This window comes from Acomys russatus, chromosome 32 (assembly GCF_903995435.1).
Source record: "Acomys russatus chromosome 32, mAcoRus1.1, whole genome shotgun sequence".
In the NCBI taxonomy this organism is placed as follows: Eukaryota; Metazoa; Chordata; class Mammalia; order Rodentia; family Muridae; genus Acomys; species Acomys russatus.
The window spans coordinates 14,588,163-14,612,224 of NC_067168.1; the positions used below are offsets into that span (position 1 = coordinate 14,588,163).

The following is a 24,062-nucleotide window of genomic DNA, read 5'->3' on the forward strand; positions in this document are numbered from 1 at the left end:
ATGGTTGTGAGCCACAACGTGGTTGCTGGGAATTGAACTCAGGACCTTTGGAGGAGCAGACAGTGCTCTTAACCTCTGAGCCATCTCTCCAGGCCTAGCAAGATCTTAAACTGACTCAAGTTCTCTCTGGCCATGCACCCCGCACACCCAATGCACTCTAGTTTATAAGAACAGAGCACTGTTCACTTAGCAAATTCAGTATGAAATGGCTCTGGTTCCAGCTATCTGTATTGTTTCACAAGTAGACATTCCTGCCACTTTCTTACCATTTTTCAACTATATTTTACTGTCATTTCTTGAATTTTCTGTGTGATCATAGACATTATGAAGATCACATTGTAATTATCCATTCTGTCCTTCATGCACCCACTTTTGACTCATCTAATGTGTCTCCTTTTAAGGATTCAGTAGTGCAATATGCTTTCCTTCCTCGCTGAAAACATGTTACATTAACTCTTAAGCATGCTACTTAAAAGTAGGCTCTTTTTAGAGCAAGACCTTATCTGACTATTTCCTGTTATTCCTCAAAAGAAACCTTGCCTCTTTCTTTTTCTTTCTTTCTTTGTTTCTTTCCTTATTTACTTGTCAAGTGCCCTTTAAACAACAGTTACATGCTCATTTTTTCCTCCTGGAGCACACAGAGATAGAAAATGTCAATGTGACGTGTGATGAGTGCTGGGGAAAGGCAGAGCACCGAGGCACAGGGCAGGACAGGTGCACTGGGGAAAGGCAGAGCACCGAGGCACAGGGCAGGACAGGTGCTGCTGAAGCCTGGGAGAGGAGGAGAGTTTTGGTAAGAGGAAGGAGAAGGATTCTGGAGGCAGAGGAAACATGTTCAAGGTAGAGGAATTTTAATTCAGAACATGGCTACTCTGGCAAGAGATCACAGATTTCTGAGTTCAAGGTCAGCCTGGTATAGAGCAAGTTTTAGGTAAAGATAAGCCTCTAGTTTCTACGCGCGCGCGCACACACACACACACACACAGCAAAGCCTCGGGCAGAAAAGCAGGAATGGTAGGAAAGTTCATGAGCTCAGCTTTGAATATGCTGTTTTAAAGCAACCTTTCATATAATATTGTTAAGTTTTAAATGTGACCCATCAGATTTTCTACTAGTGGTGACATGTTGACAAATTTCACGTTGAGAATGTCTCAGACCCAGATTTTTTTTAACTGGGGATAGTCAATCTTTACTTAGATTTAAACTCTGCCTGTCACTTACAGACAGTCTTTTGGGTCAAAATCCATCCTTTTGCTCCTTTTTAGAGTATTCTTTTGTTAATTCTAAATGAATAAAAAGTAATGGGAAAAGCTAGAGAGGTTGCTCCATGTCTAATTGCTCTTGCAGAGGACCTGGGTTCAATTCCCTGAGCCCACATAGTGATTGACAACCATCTGTAACTCCAGTCCCAGAGGACTCAATGCTTTCTCCTTTCCTTTAAAGGTACCAGGCATACATGCAGTATATTTATGCACTCAAAACACCAATACACAACATAATTTTTAAAACCTACATTTTTTAAAGAATAGGATACCCCCCCAAACATACACTCTTTAGAAAGGCCATGCTATATCCCCAAACAGTATAGCATTGCTTTTAAGCTCTCTATATGTGGGTAACTTACACAGAAAGGACAGATGTTGAATGACATCTCATCCTTTGTGTTTGTTTTTTGAGACAACCTTTCTCTGTGTAGCATTGGCTGTCCTGGAACTTAACTCTGTAGATAAGGCTATCCTCGAACTCAGAGATATGCTCGCCTCCGCCTCCTAAGCGCTGGGATTAAAAATATGTGCCACCACCACTGGGCTGACCTCTAATTCTTATGGTGCTATTATTAAGAGTTTAGGATGAGGGCTGAAGAGATGGCTCAGAGGTTCAGAGCACTGTCAGTTCTCCCAAAGGTCCTGAGTTCAATTCCCAGCAACCACATGGTGGCTCACAACCATCTATAATGAGATCTGGTGCCCTCTTCTAGAGTGCAGGCACACATGCAGGCAGAATGCTGTCTAAATAATAAATCTTTTTTTAAAAAGAGTTTAGGATGAGCAGTTGAGATGCATGCCTTTTTGTAGTGTTTTCCTTAATCCTGAGTCTTGGACGCACCCAAGGGAATACACGAAGCACTAGCTTTGTGCTATAATATTACATGCTACCAATGTGGGACAACTTATTCACTCTGGTTGCGTATTCAATATCCAACTTTTCATTCTATAAACAATGCTGCTGTGAAATGTCTGCTCATGCCTTCTTATGGAGGAGGCTCCCTGGCTACAAAGTGCTGTGCTGGTAACTTCACTATACTCCTACAGTGACTCATGGATGTAGCCTCCTAAAAGCACTGTGCACAACTGGCTTTGGCGTGCCCAGCATCTGTGTTGTCTGCCTTCACAGACTTCCTGGAAACCTGGTGGATGTAAATCGGCACCTGGTATCTTCGAAGTGGCAGAAGATGCTGGGCAGCCCTGTTAAGGGACCCGCTAGAATGCCCTTCATCAAAGGACTTACTGTGGAGTGTGTCAGAACTTGTCTCTAGCTAGGAGGCATTTTCTTGTGTTTGTTTTGTTTTGAGGCAGGCTAATCTTAAACTCATTACATAGCTACATGACCTTGAGTTGATCCTCTTGCCTCCATCTCTCATGTCACGATGCATGTGAGATATGTGGCAGCATTCCAGCCCAGTCTTCCTGAGGAGCCTTTGGGCAGCTGCTAAGTCCAGCAGTGGGCACGGAGCCAGTTATCCCTACCCAGCATGGGACTCATCTAGGGAGCATCATTTTTTGCTCAAGAAATCCCTACTGTGCCGTCTGAAATCTCTGCACATAAATATCCCAGTCTGAGGCCCTCCCTGACCTGTTCTCGTCTCCAAATGTTCAACACTGCTGAAAGCCTTCCCCAGTCAACCCATGCTTGTTTCACAGCAATTGCCAATGTATTTCTCATATTCTCTGTCATATTTTCTCTCTCGCATTCTCCCCCCACCTCTTGCCTCTACCAATATATATCTTAAGGGACAACCCTCAGCAGGTTTGATGTTACAGTTTAAACCTCTCTGTGAACTGCTTGGGATCCCAGCTCTACGGCTCAGCACTTTACAACACTGGGAGGGTTATTCAAGTTCCACCTCGAAAGTGAAACTGCCATTCCTACTGCATCACAGGTTTCAGAGATCTGAACACCTCTGACACATACATACTAGTTATTGTTTGACTGCTGCGATCTTGTTATTTATCCTAGGCTTGTGACGCCACGTGGTGATGTATGGAATCATGATACAGTGACCTGTCATGTCCCCTCCCAATACATTGCTATCCCAGAACACAGGAAAGACAGTATGATTCTAAACAAAACACTTGGTGGTAGCAAGCTGTTCCAGTGTGGTTACTTTTCAGTTGCTAATCAGCCCAATTCTAAAATCTTGTGTCTCTGTAATTTGTGTTTTCCTGGGTTTCTGTTTGCAATAGTCTATATATGAGTTTCTATACACATGTTAAAGAATCTTAACTGGGCCACCTGAGAAACAGTCTCTGTAGGCTTCAGGGAAATGCCTCATGTCGCTCAGCACACATTTCAGAAGATTTCAGAGTCTGCAACAAGTGGTGGGAAGTGAGAAAACCCAAACTCCATCCTGTCTTCCAAGTCGAAAATGAGCTGCCACCACACGTCAACTCAGAAGCACGGAAATCTCCTGTTTTAGAACACATTTCCTCATCTGCGATCATCTGCTTTTACTTACATCCTGATGGGAACTCTTCATTCCTTCTCATAGCTGCCAGCTAGCTAGTACTCCGGAACACGGCAGCCCCCCGTCTTTCTGATTAAATAAATGATCTACTATATTTCAAGATCCCGTTTTTCCTGAGGATCTATTTGAAGTAAGCAAAGGCTTGAGGGTTATGAAAGGCAAATTCTGTTCTACTTCTGTCCCCTGGTCAAAGCGATTGCTCTATCCTTCAATGATCAGAAATACCCGAGGGAGTGATTCCCCAGAACTGTGTGCTACAGTACATTAAGTAGGATTATGAAACAAACAAAACAAAATGAAAACCAAGCAATACTGTCTACTTAGAAGTACCACGCAAGGCCCAGAAGAGCTGAGAAGACCCCAGCCATGCAACTCCTAAATTAGATCCGGAGCTTGAAAATGCTCAGGAGTTCATTATAAAGGTAACGAACCTGAAGCGTCAGTTACAACTAGATAAAACAAGGATGTCACCAAACAGCCTTTGAGTACCACGAACGGCAAGTTTTAATTTCAAAAGAATATATGCTGTGGTTAGACTAAGAGGGAAAGAGTAAAACCAAAGACTTGTAACCAGAGACTCCACACAAAAACCCAGCAAAGGACTTTTTAATCTTAACGCAAAATAAGACCTAGAGATGGAATGGGCCCTGACTTAGAGACAGTGTCCCATCAGCGTTCTCTTTTGCTACAGGTCCTGTTTTCAGCACCAGAATTATTACACTGTAATGCCACAGGGGCTCCGCAAAGTTCAGAAATGGACAGCTATTGGGTGTTTTTTTTTTTTTAATGAAGTCAGATGACAATGACAGCTTCATGAGTGACCCATGAAGGCTCTCTTGTCCTAGAGATGCCCCCTTCCCCGTCAAGGCTCACTAGAAAGAGAAGGAAATGTTGAAGCGCCTGGCTGCATGGTGGGTGCACAGAGATGCCTGCACATCTGCAGCTCTTCGGTGACCAGCATGTGTGGAGGGGGACTCCCCGCCCATCTTCCCAGGGGCTGCTAACAGTAACATTTTGTGCGGTCTGTGGTCCAGGATAGGACTATACTTTCAAGCCCCAGGTTAAGAAGAAACTCGGCAATGGGAGAACATTCAGGATGGTCGAGGTCACATGTCAAAATACCAGACATAAAACATTCCATACTCTATGTATTACGCAAGGCAAAGACAATCCACGAGGGGAGAAAGTTAAGCTTAAAAACAGGGACAGCATTCAATCACCTTGCTAGGCACGCTAAACGACCCTAAACACGTGACACACCTTGAAGGAGCTACCAAGTGAATGAATGAATAAGAAGAAAAGCCATGTAAGTTTCTTCTAAATAACAGACAGAGAGCAGAATTAGCCTTACCATGAGATCCTAATGGACAAAAGCAGTAATTTTTTTCTGAAATATAATATGCTATTTTTAACTTTGGTTTTACTGTTATAAACTTTTCAATGGCACCAGTTTCAAGTGTTTGAAAAATAATTTTTATATAGCACATTTAATCAGATGTAAGCACAATCCATTGGGCCTTAGCTTTACATGTGGCAGACTTTTAAGAAACTATCTAAAATAGAAAATGAAACAAGGCTATTACCGTCAACACTGGGAGGAGTGCTGTATGCTTTCAAATGGCCTCCGGTTCTGCTTAGGGTGAAAGCTGTGCTGGCTCCTGTCAGGGATGACTAGAGTGGCAAATCAAACAAGAGCAAGATAAAGCTTTCCTCTGCAACTGCGTCAACATCTGTCCATAGAACATGGCCTCTTGGGCATATATGCATATTTTTATTTACTTACAGAATCAATTCGTGTTGCCTCTGCATACAGATGCTTATACACAAATCAACTCTGTAAAAACAACTAAAGTAGATCCTCAGAATAAAGGCTGAAAATCAAGTATGAAGCAGCAACAATGTTAGCCTCTAACAATGACAGCCTCAGAGCATTCCTTTTAAGGAGGCACAAAATAAGGTCAGGAACTCTGTGAAGCGTTAAGACAGAGTGAGGAAACATGCCAAGCCTCTGTCCTTGAGCAAAAACATCCCATGGCTGAGCTCTGTCTTCTATTATAGAGCATATTTCTAAAGACGATAGAACTGGCTTTTCCCTTGGACTCTTGAGATAAAATTTATTCCAATACATTTAGATTAGTGATTTTTATGGTGCCACAGACATAAAGTCACTACTGCCTTGAAAAGTATCCTTCAAATTATATGACATGAACCTATTTCAGGTCATGTGTTGATATTTAAAAGGTAGATGGTATCATCTGTGCTGTTCCTTGTAGCTCCTAAGTCTGCTACACCTTTCCAACAGCCTAACGTGTGTGCCCAGGACCGTTCCTGTTATTTGGTAAATGTCTGTGAACTTCTTGGAATCAAGTATTCTTTCCTTTTTTTTTTTTAATGAAACACTGAGTGCCAGTGGAAATCTATTTTATACTTTTTACGTTCATTTATTTAAGGGAAGGAGAACATGGCATGACACCTGTGTAGAGGGCAGAGGGCAGACGACTTATGGAAGTTGGTTTTCTCCTTTCACTGTGTGGATTCTGGGGCTCAAACTCAGGCCATCAGGTTTGGTGGCAAGTCTACTGTCAAAGAGCCATCTCCTAGGCCTGGGGGGGGGGGATGGTTAAGTCCCTACCTTGCTTGACTCCCTGCTGTGCACAGTGGTGGTGGGCTGGGAGGATGGATTAAATGCTCTAGAAAGGAAATTAACCCTTCAGCTCCACTTACACCTTTCCAGAGACCAGCTTCTTCCTCTGTGTGGCTAAAGCTCAGATATCCAGTGAGATGGTGTGTAAGACAACACTCACTCACAAGAAAACATACCACACTTTTTACTTAAGATATAATTTTAAAAATACCTTGTAAACGAAATAGTTAAAATAAGCCTATCCGCCTAGATATATGCTAGCTTTTTTGTAACACTATTTATGCTTTTATGTTTTTATTTGGCTACAGAACAGTACAGTACAGTATCTAATACTGACCGTGAACTGTAAATGTTTTGTACACTATACAGAATTTCTACCCCTTGAACCTGAACATCAGTTCCCTAGTTGCCCTGGCTTCAGCCTCCTGTTTAATTTGAACTAATTAGCAATCCATGATTACACAAGCCACTCCTGAAAAACAGCACTCACATGTCCACTCTACGGCCTCAGCTCATGGAGCAGGTACATGGGCAGCCACAGGCCAGCCAATGAAGACCAGAGGCTCAACTGAGTCTACAGCAGAAAAGTCAGGGCATCACGTGCTCCAACACAAGGCAAAATGGGAGCAATTCACACAGCAAGGCAAGGGCAGAGTTTGGATGATAAAACTAAAGCTTGGAGCAAAGGTAAGATTTAGAATTCAACTCAGGACACCAGCAGCCTTCTGAATCTTCATGAATTCCAGGCTCTTGAATCTAGGGCAAGGCTGCCAGTTCGGACAGGCAAAAGCCCTGAGTGTCATCGCTCCCCATCGTCATAAGAAAACCCCAAGCACTCAGGATTAACAACTCCCACTAAGCTCATGGCCCATCGTGCTGTCTACACTAGAAAGAAAGGTCAGCACAGAGGAAAGCCAGGAACAAAGCCAGGCTGTTAGGGCCAAAGTTGGGAGCACTTCCAGCTCTTACTGAGCCACAGGAGAAAGCCCAGGAGCCTCGCCTTCAGCCTCACTTTCATCAATTAGGTGTTTACTGTGAAGATCTGAGGGAAAAGTCCCCTGGTACCTCCAGCAGAAGAAGTGGAAAGTAACCATGCTGAAAAATTCTAGAGTGTTGTTTTCATAAGACTTCCCTTGAGAGACTTCTAGTCATCTGCGAATATTCACTGAGGCGTTAGCAAAACACAAGCAACCTCAGGTGAGGGAGGCTGGTCTAATGCCATATATGATGATGTTAATTTGAAAAAAAAATAGACACCAAGGAGGAACATATGGGTAACAAGATCTAGCTGCTGCCCTTAACCTTGTCTCCCTGACTGGCTGAATAAAAGACCTATACCTAGGCAAGGCAGAAGGAAGGAAGGAAGCGAAGGTTTGAGCAGAGAAAATCTTGGGAGAGAAGCAGACAGGAGAGAGGAAGAGAAGAATCGCCGTGGGGTAGGAGACAGCCGAGTGGGCCCAGAGGAGGAACTCTGAAGTTCCACATGGAGAGAGATGTCCAAAATGAACAACCTTAGCAAGGAGTTTGGGATTATGGATGGGAGGTAGACCAAACAGAAATTATTAGAAGCACATGGAATGGTATAAAGACTGGGAGATAACAGAGGGTAGCTGAGGAGATAATATCTGCCTTGCCCAAGGTGGATTAGGGCTATTATAAAATACAACAGGTGTCTATGTCTTTATTTGATTGCGTAAGCAGGTAAATAATACCACAATAATAATTATAAGCCTAATAAACACTTATTAGGTCATACTTCTAAACTAACAGTAACACTAGCCTCCTCTAACTCATAACACGGGCAAGAAAATACCCAGCTCAAGTCCACTAAAAGACTAAGACCTAGTCATACGGCTAGACTCCATGGGCGCTGCCCTGACCTCAGCAGGGTCCCAGGATGACAGGAGATGACAGCTCAGTGACCTATTAAACGAGAAACCTCAAGGAAACCCCAAGGCGGACAGTGAGCGAGACGAGAGAAAGGCACTGAGGAACAGTAAGCAACCTAATCAGGCCAGATCAACACAGCTGTCAGCTCAGAAGCACCTCATCTCCCATCACCGCAAACAGCAGCCTTCCCCAAAAGCACACACACACACACACACACACACACACACACACACACACACACACAAAGATACAAGGCGCACAGTCACACGAGACAAGGCGAAACAGCACAATTACATCTAGATGGTCAGCAATTTTACAACAATTAGACCGTGAACTTAAAATGACTATGACTCAGTTACAGAGAGCTTAATTTGAAAAAAAAAATAGACACCAAGGAGGAACATATGGGTAACATCAGCAGACAATGCAACTCTAAGATTCAAAAGGATATTTTGGAAATCACAAGTCAGGGTGCTGAAAACAGCCTTTGATGGGCTCATCAGCAGACCAGACACAGAGGAAAGAGTAAGTAAGCCTGAAGAATTGCCAGTAGAAGCTTCCAAAATTGGCACACAATGAGAAAAGGCAAGCAATAAAAAGAATAATCAAGAACTGTTTGGACAATTTCAAAAGGTGTGGCATCTGCACATGGGGAGTCAAGAAAGACAAAAAGGAACAGAGTATTGGAAGCAATAGTGGCTGAGAATCTTAGGAAATTAATGACACCAATCTAAAAAAAAAAAAAAACAAAAACAAAACAACTTTTTAAAAAGGGTGAGAATTGGAAAGGGAATAACACAGGTGAAATAAAATCTTTTTCTTTTCCTCAGCTGGCCTAATAGTTAAGTTTGTTCAAAATGATAACGATGCATGCTATGGATAAGTGAACTATCGGATAAGGACCAGCTGGGAGGAACTAGGGACGTCTGCTAAGAACACCTGGACTGCCTATGGAGCCATTCTGGGTTAGGAGGAAGTGGACTTAAATTAGTCATGTTGTAAACCTGCTATTTATTGCCAACTCTTGCGGCAACCCCTGGACATTTTCTTAATGAAAGTTATAATTGGTAGGCTAAGACATGAGAGAAAATGAATTTATAGGATTTACTTCTCTTTACCCCAATTAACTTTCTAGGCCTTCCTTCTCCACAGTTCACCTACATTTGTTCAGGGATTCCAAAGCTTTGACCATAGTTGACGATACAAGCACAGATAAACCCAAAACACTCAACAAAAACTTATAAATGTTTACCAGGACCCAAGCCCGGGGGATACAATGGTGATAAAACAGGCAAGACTCCTTTTCAGGATTTTTATTATATTTGTATGTGATATACTAAGTAAGTGAGGGGCATGGTATGAGAAGCCTATGGTGTGCAGACGAATAAAGCATACAAAGGGAAGAGTCTGAGGTGCACAATTTTAAAGGGGTTGTAAGGAAGGCTTAACTAGGAAGTAAGATGTGAGTGTGGATCCAAGAGGAGAGGATGGGAGAACGAAAAGTGTGCCGATGTCTCCAGAGCTATGTTCAACAGTACAGGAAACGCGGGCTCTAGGGAGGGACTAACAATGTCTTACTGTGGTAAAAAGTACATAGTATTAAACTAGTCATCAAGCCATCCTCAACTGTGTTGACTATATATATAGTGCTCTCTTAGCAGGTCCAATAGCTTTTATCTCGCAAAACTGGAGCCTTACACCCACTGACCATGGGTCCTCTCTTCTCTCCCCAGCCTCTGGCTGCCACCTTTCTTTCTGTGCCCAGTGTCTCTGTGGCTTTGACTGTGGCAGGTATCTCAAAAGTGGAATCACACACAAACACTTCTTATGGGAAGAATTTTATGTATAATGTTCTACTCAAAATGTTGATCTGGTAGAGATAGGGAACCTTAATATGAACGAAAATTAATTTTTTAAAATAAGCTGAACAATTAAAAATTTCTGCCTGGGGCACACACATGAGGAGAAGGAGCAGGTACGATGGGCCAGGAGGAAGAAGGTGACTTCTGGGGCTCTATTACTGACTTTGTCTTCGATTTAAAGTAGTTCTTTCTTCCTTTTACCCGATTTCTGTTACCAAAATGTCTCCAGTCCACATTCCCTGGCATCACTGTTCATCACACACATCACTAAAATGAGCTAACCTCATGTTAGTTCTCTCGCACTTAGTTGTGCACTGTGCACACTTAACACGCACATGGCTGACAGATACTGCTTGGCAGTGAGTACAACTTTAGAGCCATCTGGAACTTAATAATGAAAAATTAAGTTAGTATTATTCATTGTCTCTCATCTTGTGACTAAGAAAAAAATACTTGCAGATTCAATTGCATGCTAATTACAGGACATACATAAATTTGACCTTCGATATTTTCTGTGCAGTGAATGATTTTACCCTGAAATAGATCTCTGCCCAAAGTTACTGAAAAGGAACGAGTTTTATATTTTTTGTGAATTTATAAAGAACTGCTGGTTCTCGCTGAGTAAAGCCACAGGGAACAGAAGCGCTCTCTCAGCATCAAAATTCACCTCGAACAGTCTCCATTGTACCCTTGGCAACTGGAAACAGGTTATTTACTGGCAGCATAACAGACTGCATGGAGGGTGAAAGGTGACATGACAGGAAAGTTAGCCTCTTGAGCCAGATCGGAGAGGGATTTATATATAGAAACACAACTGATAAAAGCAAAATGATACGTTTATAAATACTTATTACCATGAAACTAACAACTACTGCTGAAGTGGTGACAGATTTAAAAAAAAAAAAAAAGCCAGGTTGGGCTGTGATCATGGGAATTGATCGACCTCAAGATCCAGCTACCATTCCCAAAGGATGTGTCCTGCTATTATAAGGACACCTTCTCAACCATGTTCACTGCTGCCCTATTCATAACAGCCAGAAACCAGAAGCAAACTCGATGCCCCTCAACAGATGAATAGGTAAAGCAAACATGGTGCATTTATACAACAGACCATTATTCAGCCATTCAAAATGAAATCATGAAGTTCATGGGTAGAAAAGAAACACCATCACGAGTGAGGTGACATAGACCCAGGAAGACTAATATGGTATATACTTTCTTGCACGTGAGTATTAGCTGCTAAGTCTAGGATAACCAAGCTACAATCTGTAGAACCACAGAGGTTAGGTACAGAGTAAGGGATTGTGGGGTTGGGTGGAGCAGACAGATCGCCCTAGGAAAGGGAAACAGAATGAACAGTTATGGGTGGATGGGGGGGGGGGCTGGGATAGAAGGATCAAGTGGGGAGATAACGAAAGAGTGGGTGAAGGAGGTAATATAAGGGAGAGGGCTAAAATTAAGGGCTATTTGAGGGATACTATGAAAACCTGATAGAGTACAAGAATCATGACATTTTATACATATATGAAGGTGATCTAAATGAAATTGCCAAATAATGGGGGGAGACAGAAGCCTCACTGGGCATCTTGTCTCCAAATGAAGCTTCAAGTACTGTAACTGGGTTACATCCAATAGAGTTGTTGGCCAAAGGAGCCCTATGGGAACCTCCAAGCACCCCAGGTTATTGTCAAGACTATATTGTCTAGGGTGCTCTCCACAGACAGACAGCAAGGCACTACTGCTGCAGTCAACACCTGCACAACCCACTGAACATGGAGAAGTCAAGCTGATGCCCACATGGAGCCTTCACCGCTACATGCTGGTGTCTTTGGTGTGGGAAGGTACTCTGTACGCTACCAAGGGAGAAATGAAATCACCAACTCAGCCACAAACCTTTCTATCTAAAGTGTTACCTTGCCTGCAAGCACAATGGTGGCACAAAGCTCGTGGGGGATACGTAATCAATACCTGATTGGATTTAAAGCCCACTTCATGAGATGGAACCCATGCCTGACACTGCTTGGTTAACAAGAACCTGAGACTAGACAGCCCAGGGACCTAAGGCAAATCAAATACTACTGTTCTCAAAAACAAAACAAAACAAGTAGCAGTAAAATGACTCCTAACAGCACTCTGCTACACTCACAGATCAGCGCCTCTTTCGACCGCCATCAGGAGATGGGAACAAATACAGAGACCCACAGACAGATAGTGAGAGAGAATGAGAGACCTTGGAACACGCAGCTCTAAACAGGATGCCTCTATCAAGCCCCGCCCCCGGGGGCTCAGGGAACACTCGGAAGAAGGGATGGGAAGAGTGTGAGAGTCAGAGGGACAGCAAGAATGAGTTGTCACATAGTGAGATGTAAAAGGTGCAGCAGGAACTGGCTTAGGGTGGGTGACAAGAGCAGGTATCCAGGATTATGCTATTACATTATAGATATACATGCTAATTCTATTATGTATTATACTTATATATGTTAATTCTTTTAATAATGTTAATATAATTATTATTATACATGGTCTAATATATAGGTTCTACATATTGATCTACTACAGATTCAAGTAGGAATGACAATAAGGAGGTTGGCTACACATTTCTGAAGTCAAATGAAGATCTCCAAGCCGGAAATAGAACCGTAAGAGTGACAAATAAAATGATTACATGAGATCATCAAGAAGCAGAGATAGTTTATAGAGAGGTTTCAGGAAAAAGGAAGGGAAAAGTCCCAAAAGGTCCAAGAGAATGCTTGGTGAGGAGTGAGAAGGGCATGAGATTACAGGAGAAAGTGAAGAAATTCTGTCACAATGAAAAAAATAAAATAAAATTTAACAGCTGCCCAATGAATACCCAGGAGATTAAAGTTGTCCTTATCTATACCTTCAGTAGGTTCTTTTTTAATTTACAATCTCAGATATAGAGTCAAGAAATAAAACTGTTGAACAGGCAAGTATTTTTTAGACTATTTATTTATTTTAACTTTATGTGCAATGGCGTTTCGCCTGCATGTATGTCTGAGGGTGCTGGGTCCTCTGGAACTAGAGTTACAGATAGTTGTCAGCTGCCATGTGGGCTCTGGGAAGGGGATCCAAGTCCTCTGGAAGAGCAGCCAGTGTTCCTAACCCCTGAGCCGTCTCTCCAGCAGTGAACAGGCAAGTATTAAGGAGTAGACATGTGCTACACTGTTACTTCAGTTAATACTGAAGCTAACTAACACTTCCTGAATCCGGTCACTGCACTAGATACATGAGATGATACCCAGATGACCCACTGTTATCCCAGGGATCACCTTAGCCACAGAGAAACACTTCATCCCAGACCCACCTCACCACAAAGCAAGTCTACTCCTTCCAGGGACGACCTACATCCAATTACTAATGGATACAGAAACAAACGGGATTGGCCAGTGGAGCCCAAAAGCAACAATTGTAGCCACTAGAGTTGTCCGTTGGCAGTCAGTCGAAGCTGCCGCAGCTGCCGAACCACCCAACGTCTCCTGCTCACAGCCTTCCTTGTCCTGTGTATTTCTTGCCAGGAAGTTAGTCTCATTTCAGAATACGCCTCCCGGGAAATCTAGTCTACGACATCTGGTACCAGGTCTGCTCTGGAAAAGCGGGGGATAAAATGGGTCCTTTGGCCATAAGGATCCTGTCACTGGTAGTAATTACTCCTCGGCACAAGGTGGCAGTCCAACTGTTAAAATGCTCTCCTGGTGCTCAGTGTACCAATAGGAGAGAATGTTAACTGGAATGTATTTTAGAGTTTTTGAGAAATTGCACTAGCAGGATAATAGGAAAAGGATACAAGTCTTGAAGGCAATTAAGTACCAACAACGAGGTCCAAAGACCTCACTTTATACATACGTAGAAACTTTTGGATTGCAGGGTTCCTTAGCAGATGACCCTGGTGACAAGAACCTCAAGATTCCCAAGCAGAGAAAATCTGCTACACCAGAATCTTAGGAGAGTGAGTGCACCCATACTGCATGGGGAGGGGTATCTGGCTTGATCTACCCAAATCCTGAATCCTCAGAATCAACACTATTTTATGACCTAACGGAAGCAGTCTTTTTTCCTCTCTTCACTGTTGATGGAGACAGAGGCTTTTCCTCCAGGAGATGGTATGCATTCCTCTGACCCCCATTGATTGCTGAATCTCCTTCAGACCCCACTCAGGCTTATAATAGCATCATCCTATTACATAGAAGCCATGTGGGACATGCCGGGGCTTAAGAAGAAAGAGGGCAGCTATATCCCAAAGGAACAGACTTAGACAGCTTGTGTTAGCCAGGCGTAGTCCAAGTGAGTTTAGTTCTGAGGGTCTTTGATCAGATACTGGACCCTCACGTTAGGTAGTGATTTTTCAGACAATTTGTTGAGATGCAGAATTTAACAACTAGGAAGAATCTTCAGAGATGGCACAAAGTGACTATTAAAATAATTGCTAGATGCCCACCCAAACACATGGCTCTTTCTAAATGAGGATGAGCTGCCGAAAACATTGTCATGGATGGCAGGATTGAGGATTACTGGGCTCAGAGAAGGGCATTCTGGGATATTCAAACTACATACAGCAAAAACAAGCAAGCAAACAGTCAGATGACTATGTTCTATTAGAATGACAAAAACAAAACAAAACACACACACACACACACACACACACACACAAACCCCACATTTAATATGCTGGCGAGAAGCTCCTGAATTGCTGAAAATCTTCTTCCTGGCTCTCAGCAGGCCAGGATGGCCAGACGACAGGTTGATATATAACCAAGCTTACTGATAAGCCTTGAGAGGGGTGACGGGACTCTAAAAAGAAGCCTAATGGGTGCAGCTGTCATTCAGGGGGCAATGACAGTGTGTGTGAGAGAATGACCCACAGTTATGAGATATAACAGGCTCAGGTTTTCCTGGACAGCCACTCGGTGTTTGCTACCAAAAGAAATCAAAGACAAACAATTGGAAATAGTTAACGCAATAAAGTTGCAATTGCTTGTACAATTTCCAAACTTGAGCTAATCTTTTACCCAGAATTCACAGAAAGAAGAGGCCTGGTTTCTAGCAGGTGAGACTTTGCAATACTTTGGCAAGAATAAGTGCCAGTAGTTCCCTCCAGTTCTTCAGAGGAACCTACAACACTTAATCAGGCACCTGCACTGGGGGAAAGGGCTCAGATCTTCGGAGGACTCTGGCCAGAGTCTGCAGTAATATCTGGAGACGTGAAACCTCAAGCGGATGGCCCTGGCCCTCCCTGGTTAAAAGCAGTGTGAAGGGCCCCAACCAGGTGCTCAGAAAAGTTACCTCATGACCACAATTATCCTGTGTGGGACTTCTCCACTGAGAAGGGAGGGAAGAGAGGGGGAAAGGGAGGGAGGGAGAGAGGGAGGAAAAAGAGAAAGATTTCATTCACTATCAGGTCTAATTATTAAACCACACTGAATCAAACTTGGGAGATTTTAATAGGTATGTAGTTTGGTTTTAGACTTTTGAAATTCAACTCAAATGCACATAATAAAGATTATACATACTTGGAAGAAACTGCCTCCATGAATTCATCCAAAAACTTGTCATATTCAGGACCTCTCACTCTCCTCTGTCGCAGTCCAATGTACAGTGGATCTTTAAGTAACTCCTAGTGTTAGAAAGCAGTTGCCATAAAAAGAGTTAGCAATGAGAAAGCCATTTACCCTTCCTTAGCCTATTTGATCATCTCTCTAAGAGCTAGAAACAAAAAATCTCAACATACTTTCTCATAGTAACCCACAGTCACTACTTACCTAATGCCTTTTAGAGTACATCCATACAGTTCATAAACCAAATTTAAAAAATAACTACTAAATGTTAAAACATTCTGGGTTAGTCTGGAGAAAAGCAATTATAGTGTGTCAGTGGTGCTCATTAGAAAAGCTCCACTCAGATTTTATAGGCAAAATTTATCACACATGGAAATAATGTTGTTTTAAAGATTTACAACAGCTTACGAATAAAAAAATAACAATTCCTCCCCCCCCACCCCCCCGAGACAGGGTTTCTCTGTGTAGCCTTGACTGTCCTGGACTTGCTTTGTAGATCAGGCTGGCCTCGAACTCTCAGAGATCCTCCTGCCTCTGCCTCCCTCAGTGCTGGGATTAAGGACATGTGCTACCATAGTAATTATTTTCATAGCTTTATTTCCACTTCCAAAAGAAGAAATCTTCAAAAGTTTTGAGTATACTTGTTACAGGACTACTAACTTACTTAAGAGAGAATATGTTCAGCCTTGACCAAGGTTTTCTTAACCCCATTAGTAGCAAATAAATTAAGAACCTCTGTGAAAAACCACAGCTTGTGGCATATTTTACAGTGAAAGACTGACTTATCTTCATATAATTGAAAGCTTTACTGGCTGTATACCTTCTAGAACCACAGGATTCCTAGCCTTCCTACTCTGACTAGGAATGTTGCTAGTCATTTTTCTGTGAGCCCAATGTATGAGAACACATAAAAAGAGGAGCAGCAGGAAGCAAAGAGCCAGCTCCTCTGCATCTAGACATGATCTGCATGTGAGGAGCTGACCTATGGGCCCACCCCTGTTATTGGGATGGAAACTATATAAAGTCTGAGATGGGGCACTGTGTAGGTTTAATGGGAGCAGGTCTGAAGAATGAGGACGCAGGCGAAGCACAGCACGCCTGTCCCAGCCACCCAAGCTTTCCCCTCACCTAGACCAAACTGACACCCACAGGGTCAGAGCAAGGCAAGCCTGCCTGGACTACAAACTGAGTCCAGGACAGCCAGGGTGACACAGAAAAACCCTGTCACAAACAAACAAACAAAATTTACCAAACCAGTAATGATTCTAAACCACTGACACTGGAGGTACTTTGTGACAGACAAACAGTCCTTTCGGGTTTGGAGATGTTAAAATGGTTCAACTATTTGAATCTTAAGTAGGGCTTACTTAAAGCCAATGAAACCATGGCCAAGAGCGTTCCTGTGTCATTATTAATAGCTAGCTAGCTCCTCTCTGTCTCTGTCTCTCTGTCTGTCTCTGTCTCTCTGTCTGTCTGTCTGTCTCTCTCATTGTGAAATTCTGTTGGTTTGACCAATACATCTTTTTTGCAATGTACTGCTTAAGAAGTACTTAAGGGTAATCCCAACACTTGAGAGGCAAAGGCAGTTGGATCTCTGAGAGTTCAAGGCCAGCCTGTTCTGCAAAGTGAGTCTAGGACACCCAGGGCTACATGGAGAAACCCTGTCTTGAAAAACAAAAACAAAAACAAACAAACAAAAACAGACAGGAAGGGGGGAGGGAGGAAGAAATAAAAAAGAGAAAAAGAAATGGTTAAGGGTTTTTTTTTTTTTTTTTTTTTTTTTTTTTTTTCTCACTGGAAGCTAACATGTTAAGTCACACAAATGTAAAATATAAAATCTGAAACCAAGGACTGTTGTAAAGCACAGCTGTTCCTGAAGGCATAAAAACTCTTTAGACAACCCATTGGCAGGCTTCTGGACAGCCAAGGTTAAACTGCCAATGTGCTACTAATGGCTGCCAATATTAAAATACTTTCTCCAAGTCTGGAATATATTTAGCCTCCAAATATGAGATTTAGAGAGAGAAAAAAGCCACAGTTGAGGAAAAATGTGTCCCTTCTCTTTTCTTCTGTTCTTTCCCACACTGATAACTGAAATCCATATTGAGGCAGCTCATCCAGTAAGGGCACTCTCCACTAAGCCAGATGTCCTGAGTTCATTTCCCCAAACTCACTTCTAAAATTTAACTAAGAAAATTAAGATAATACTTGAAAAGGTGGTGTATTTTTAGAGATTTGACTGCCAAAAATTAATGAATACAAAATGCAATTTAAAAGCAAGCAAGCCAGAGGAGAGCAGAGGTTATGTGGGAGGACAGTGATAGAGGGGACTGAATGCGGGCAGCTTATAATGTCATGTATGTGTGAAGACACACTGACCCAACCTATTTCTTAGTGTTCAAATCCAAAAACAAACAAGCATACAAACAAGAGAAAAACAAAGGAACTGAAGATTATTCTAGTTTACAGGCTATCACAAAGAAAGCAACACAAATACTTTGTATCCAATTCAATCTCTGACTTCCACATGCACACACATGCATGGCCACCTACACACATGTGCTCCTACACACATGAACAAAGATACACACATGTACATCACATCCATACACATATGCAAAAATGAGAATACAACAACACTTTTGACAATGAAGAACAAATTTGAAAGTAAATAGTGAAAATTAGCTAGCAGGTACAATTCTCCAACATAATGTGATTGATTTAAAAAGCACACAATGTAAAAAATAAAAATCCAAGTCAACCAGGCAACTTAACAATTCTAAGACAATTCTGATAACTCATGCAATCTATCAATGATCAATGCAATAATCTACTGTAGATACCAATGACCAAGTCTCTCTAAGTCCACATGATATTGATAACCTTGCAAAAAAGGCCCAGGTCGGGACTGGAAGGCCCTGGGTCTGTTCCCAGCATCCACATGGTGGCTCACACTTATCTGTAACTCCAGGCCCAGGCGATCTGACACTTACTTCTAACATCATGGGCTCCAGCTAATATGTGGCACAAACATAGCCATGCAAAAATACATAAATAAAGGAATAAACATAAATCAATAATTTTGAAAGCCCAGGTTTAAAACTGCTCAAATCATTACACGATTACTTCATATCTCTGTTCCTCTTCAATAACTCCTAGAATTTAAGAAACATCATAGATTTTACAGGTTTTATTTTATTCGACTTCCAGATATCATCTTAGCTTGTTTTAAAAAACATGAAAACTAAAGTAAAATCTTAATGCCAATATACCTGTACAATTTTAAAACAGGTTAGGGTTGATAACTAAGTCATTTCTCTTAGTATTGAAAAATAAAATATCGGAGAAGGCACATTTTAAATCAAACTATTTCCCCAGATAAAGGTTAAATAAGCACTCATGTACAGGAGCCAGATATGATTTTGTCTGTGTATGATAAAAACACAGCAACTGTTTATTTGCATTACTGATGGGGAGGTGCTAAAGTATTAACGTGGAAGCAAGAAACGTTCATCTCCAAAGCATCTACCCCAGGTTCAACACGGATGCTTAGAATAGTAAGATCTCACGACAATTAAATTTAATAAGACCTATGAAATCAGTTTCTGCACAATGTAAAGATAATTAGAATTTGTGGAATTGTAGAGTAATTTGTGTGCTTCAAATAATAACGGCATCAATACTTATCAAAGCATTTGAGACCACCAAGATGGATACACCAAATTGCTTAATAGAGATAATACAATAACAGAAAGAGCTATTTTCTTATAAAAGCTGGGGGCAGAGTTGAGGGGAGTAGGGTAACGTAGAAAGAAATGAATTTTATGAGGGTCATGAAATACAATCTCAATGCAAAATTTGGCACCATTTTTAAAGACAACTAGCTGTTTTATATACTCTAAATAATTACCTCATTTTCAGTTCCCACGTCCAAAATGACAGGCAGACACTGTTGTGGATTCACCCCTCCACATGCTGTGTACAGGGCCAGTTTACCCACAGGGATGCCCATCCCATTACATCCAAGGTCTCCTAAGCCGAGAATCCGCTCCCCATCAGTCACCACAACAGCCTAGAACACAGAAAGAGACAACAAGTCCATCTCCATTCCCAGTCTCTAGTCCTAAAGGCAATGCCTGCAATACAACACTGGGCTACAAGAAAACGTACATTAAACATACACAAACTGAATCTTTAATAACAGGCATTAAGGAAGAATGGTAAGAAGAAATGGGTTTGATCGAAATATGCTGAGCATTATATAAAGGCATACGTATGATTAATTTTATTACTGTAAACTGAAGAGAATGTGTGAAATAGAAATTCAAGCAACCCAAATAACTTACTCTTCCACCAAGATGGCAAATGGGAAATTAGAGCTCAAACGGCAAACAAACAAACAAACAAACAAACACAAGGCAGCTGTCAGACTAGCCTTGCCCTCAGTGCAGTTACAGGAGCGCCCATAGCGATGCATGCAGGAGTGCTAGGTACTGACACCTCTGCTCCAAGGTGCCCTAGTCTCTTACTGCCAGAAGCACCCGACACTGTGCCATTATCTCTTGGGCATGCCCAGGACGGCCTGCTGCACTAATTTCCTGGTGGCCTTTCCCTAGAACTGATGAAATTTGCATGGCTTATTTCTACTTACTTAGAATAATAATGAATTATGTATGTTATTCAAGAAGAGAATTTATTTTACAGAATTCAATATCATTAGAAATCATTATTAGAACTAATGCATTCACTGTCTTCACCCTATGGCACATGGTCACACTATAAACCAAAACAAACCCAATTTATTAGGTAAGCTAAAGTGCTGCACACAACTATGCATAGAATATAACAGTTATCTGATGCTAGATACAGCAATGGACGTACGCTGCTATTTCTCACTTATTTTTTTTTTAATTCATTTATTTTGTGTGTACAGGTGCTTTGCCTACTTTTAACTCTGTGCATTGCCTGCATGCTTAGATGCCCACGGAGCCAGAAGAGGGCACTGGATCCCTTTGGACTAGGTGGTTGGGAGTGCAGGGAGTCAAGCTTGGGGTCTCAAGAACAGCAGCCAGTGCATCTAACATCTAAGCCAGGATGCCAGCCCCTCTGTTTCTTAGTTTAGAGAGAAACTAATACATGTGCTTTCGGAGCAGCTCTGTTTGCTCACTACTGTAATCCCAGCACCTGGTACAACAGTTAGCTCTCAGCAGACAGTCAATAAATCCGAGATAAATCCACAGACAGGTACAGCAAAACAGTATTTGTAGTTCACGTTCTAAAAACACGTGGCTACTGTTGCTATCCTCGGAAAGAACCCCATGGCACTGTAATGGGGTCTAGACCACACCCACACCCCTCCTCTTATGTTACAGGTCACAAAATGGAGAAGCAGAAAACTAAGCTTCCTTGCCCAGAGGAGCCACCCAGGCAGTCCCACAGAACCAGAAGCTGGGGCTGCTCTCAGCACTGAGCTCTTTCCACCACACCTTACTGCCAGGTATGCTTTAAAATGCACTGCTGAGACCTGCTGCTTTGATTTTTTTCCTGCACTATAAGATACAACTATTGAAAAGTTGTTTTAAAAGTAAATACATTTTAAAAAGTAAATATATTTAGAAGAGGTGAAATTATTCCATAAACTCCATTTCTGAAATCGTAGCCATCTTTAATTGCAAGAAGACACAGTTTCCCCTAACTGCAATGGGTCAGTATATTCATAGTCCTACAGAAAAGGTAACCACATACCATGTTTAACACAGCTCTAGTTTTCAGCAGTATATATGCTATGATTGGGCACTATAACTCTGTTTTAAGTTCAAAGCCATTTTTCAGTGTCCAAGTAACTCAGATGTGTATTTAGTAGACACTGTTGTGTTTAATGTGCTGTCACAGACAGAGGCAATTATGCATTGCTGCTGATACACACTCTAAATAAATGCACTGCTCAACACGGGGGCCCAGCTGCCCTTCCTATACTTAGAAATGTTTTAATGGCATATTCTACATGGACAGTAGCTTTATCATATAAATTACCTACAATCTGAGTGTTATATATAATGGTTTCCAGGTCATTAAAAGCATTGAAGCTCTATAATTTTCAACAGTTTCAATTTTTTTTGAAAAGGGGTTTTTAAATAGCATACACTGTCATTCACTTAACAGCACACCTATGTTAAATGAAGTATGTCTTAAATATGAAAAATTTTTACAGCATTTTGTTAGTGTTGTGCTTAGCTTTTATTCCCTAGGCTCCCATCCCATATACCACTACCTAAAAAAAAAACTATATTCACACATTGAGACATTTTCAAAATGTTGAGATATTTATATCTTAGTATAGTTTATGTCTTATTGGAAAAATTCACCATTAAAGAGTCTTAATGGGGTAAAAGTGTTCTATGGTTAAATATCTTCAGAATGAGCAAATAGAATCTATATTACCATGCACTTTACATTTTATCTAATAAATCGCCATTGTTACATGTGTGTGTTGAACTACACAGCAGAGACTTAGTCTTGAGTATGCTATTACAATCAAGCGCTGACTTATTTTGCATCCTGGGCCAAATATTATCCTAAGCTTTTAAAGTTAGATGGGGCTTTGAGGGGCCTCGAATAAAGGCAGACTATCAGTGAAGTCAAGCACGCAGAGATCAGCTAGCGAGAGGGACAAGAGCAGGGTGACTGCCTAAGGCCTAGCTGTTATGGTGACAAAGGCAAAGTGTGATCAGAACTCCACCCCAGACCACTTTTTCCGAACTACCTTGCTGATTCTATAATCCTCTCTAAGTATCTGGTTAAGGACACATGGCAAGCCAGGGGATGACTCAGCAGGTAAAATAACTTGCCACAGAAGCCTGCCCAGACTTCAGGTCTCATAACCAAGGCTGTGGAGTGAATGCACCCACACTCACACATCCACACACCACAGTCAAATCACACACACACATCACACACCCACACACACGCATGCATACACGCACACATCCACATATACATGTACACATACATACACACCCTCAGAAATTACCACTTTAAATTTCATTAACTCACAGTTCCTAAGGCCATAATGATAAAAAGAATGACTTAGCAGGTTTCTTCTCCCACTTTAAACTGCTTAAAGAAATCATATGCCCTAAAAGATCATACATACATACATACATACATACATACATACATACATATATATGTATATGTACATACAATGACATCATAAAGAACGAAACACCAAAAAATTAGAAATAATAGGGCAACAGTCTCTAAACAGCTTTATAATAAAATTAACATACTGTAGAGAAATCAGAGCTATTAATTAGGTGGCAGTTGATGCTGCTCACAGAAATGAGATTGTGACTATGAGATGAAACTGTTTCATGGGACAGAGAAGCGAACAAACTTCCTCAGTGCAAAATCCCTAGTAGCTTACCTTGACGACATCTTCTGGCCATGCGTTAAGAACCGAAGCAATATGCCCTTTGTCATGGATACTGATGAAGAGGCCTCTGTAGGGGAAAAATTGTTTTAATTTACTTTAAACCTGTCAAACAGCCATCAACATTAGTAAAAACTAAATCTATCACTATGCCTCCATTTTTATTCAACTACTGAAAAAGTATTTTCTTAAACAATGGCTAGAAACACTGTAAGAGGCTGAGGATGTAGCTGAGTTGCCGGGCAGTCTATTGTCAGTCATGCATGACACCCGGGGCTTGGTATCCAACACTCCACAGAACTGGACACAGCACTGGGGGGAGGGGGGAGGGACAGATGGACCCTGAGGCTCCCTGGCCAGTCACCTTAGCCAAATCAGTGAGCTTCAGACTCAATGAAAGACCCTTCTTAAAGCGTGAGGGTAAGAACGATTGAGAAAGACTACCAACACTGAGCTCTGGACCCTGCAAGTGTGTGCAGACATGTGCACACATATAAGCATGGACACACTCACAAAATATACCTACACCAAACTTGTAAATAGACAGTATGTTAACATGAAGATATTACTCGGTAGTTATGCGTGTGTACTACTCTTGGAGGGGACCCACATTCAGTCCCCAGCATCCACGTCAGGCAACTCAGAACTGCCTGTAACACCAGCTCCAAGGGACATGATGCTCTCGTCTGGCCTCTGGAAGCATCTGCATTCAAGTCACATTCCCAGACACCAACTACATATGTATAATTTTAATAAACAAAAATAAAACTTAGAAGTATCTCTTCCACTCATAAATCCATGTAGTCTTTAACTAAACAAGAGACATGTGAAAGCATGGTGAAAAATGACAAGACGGGCATCTCCAGAGTGTATTTACTTCATTGCTGCAAGATGAGGGTGAGAAGACACATCAGAG

The 24,062-nt window shown here is 41.7% G+C and overlaps 1 protein-coding gene across 1 annotated transcript in view; it reads right to left on the bottom strand.

Moving 5' to 3' along the window:
- Positions 1–24,062, bottom strand: part of Me1 (malic enzyme 1) — a 104,640-nt gene that overhangs the window by 34,544 nt on the left and 46,034 nt on the right. Inside the window, exons 4-6 of the mRNA XM_051140179.1 lie at positions 23,141–23,216; positions 19,625–19,786; positions 15,670–15,773 (exon numbers count right to left, since the gene is read on the bottom strand). Coding sequence (XP_050996136.1) covers positions 15,670–15,773; positions 19,625–19,786; positions 23,141–23,216 — 342 coding nt within the window. The remainder of the gene's footprint in view (positions 1–15,669; positions 15,774–19,624; positions 19,787–23,140; positions 23,217–24,062) is intronic.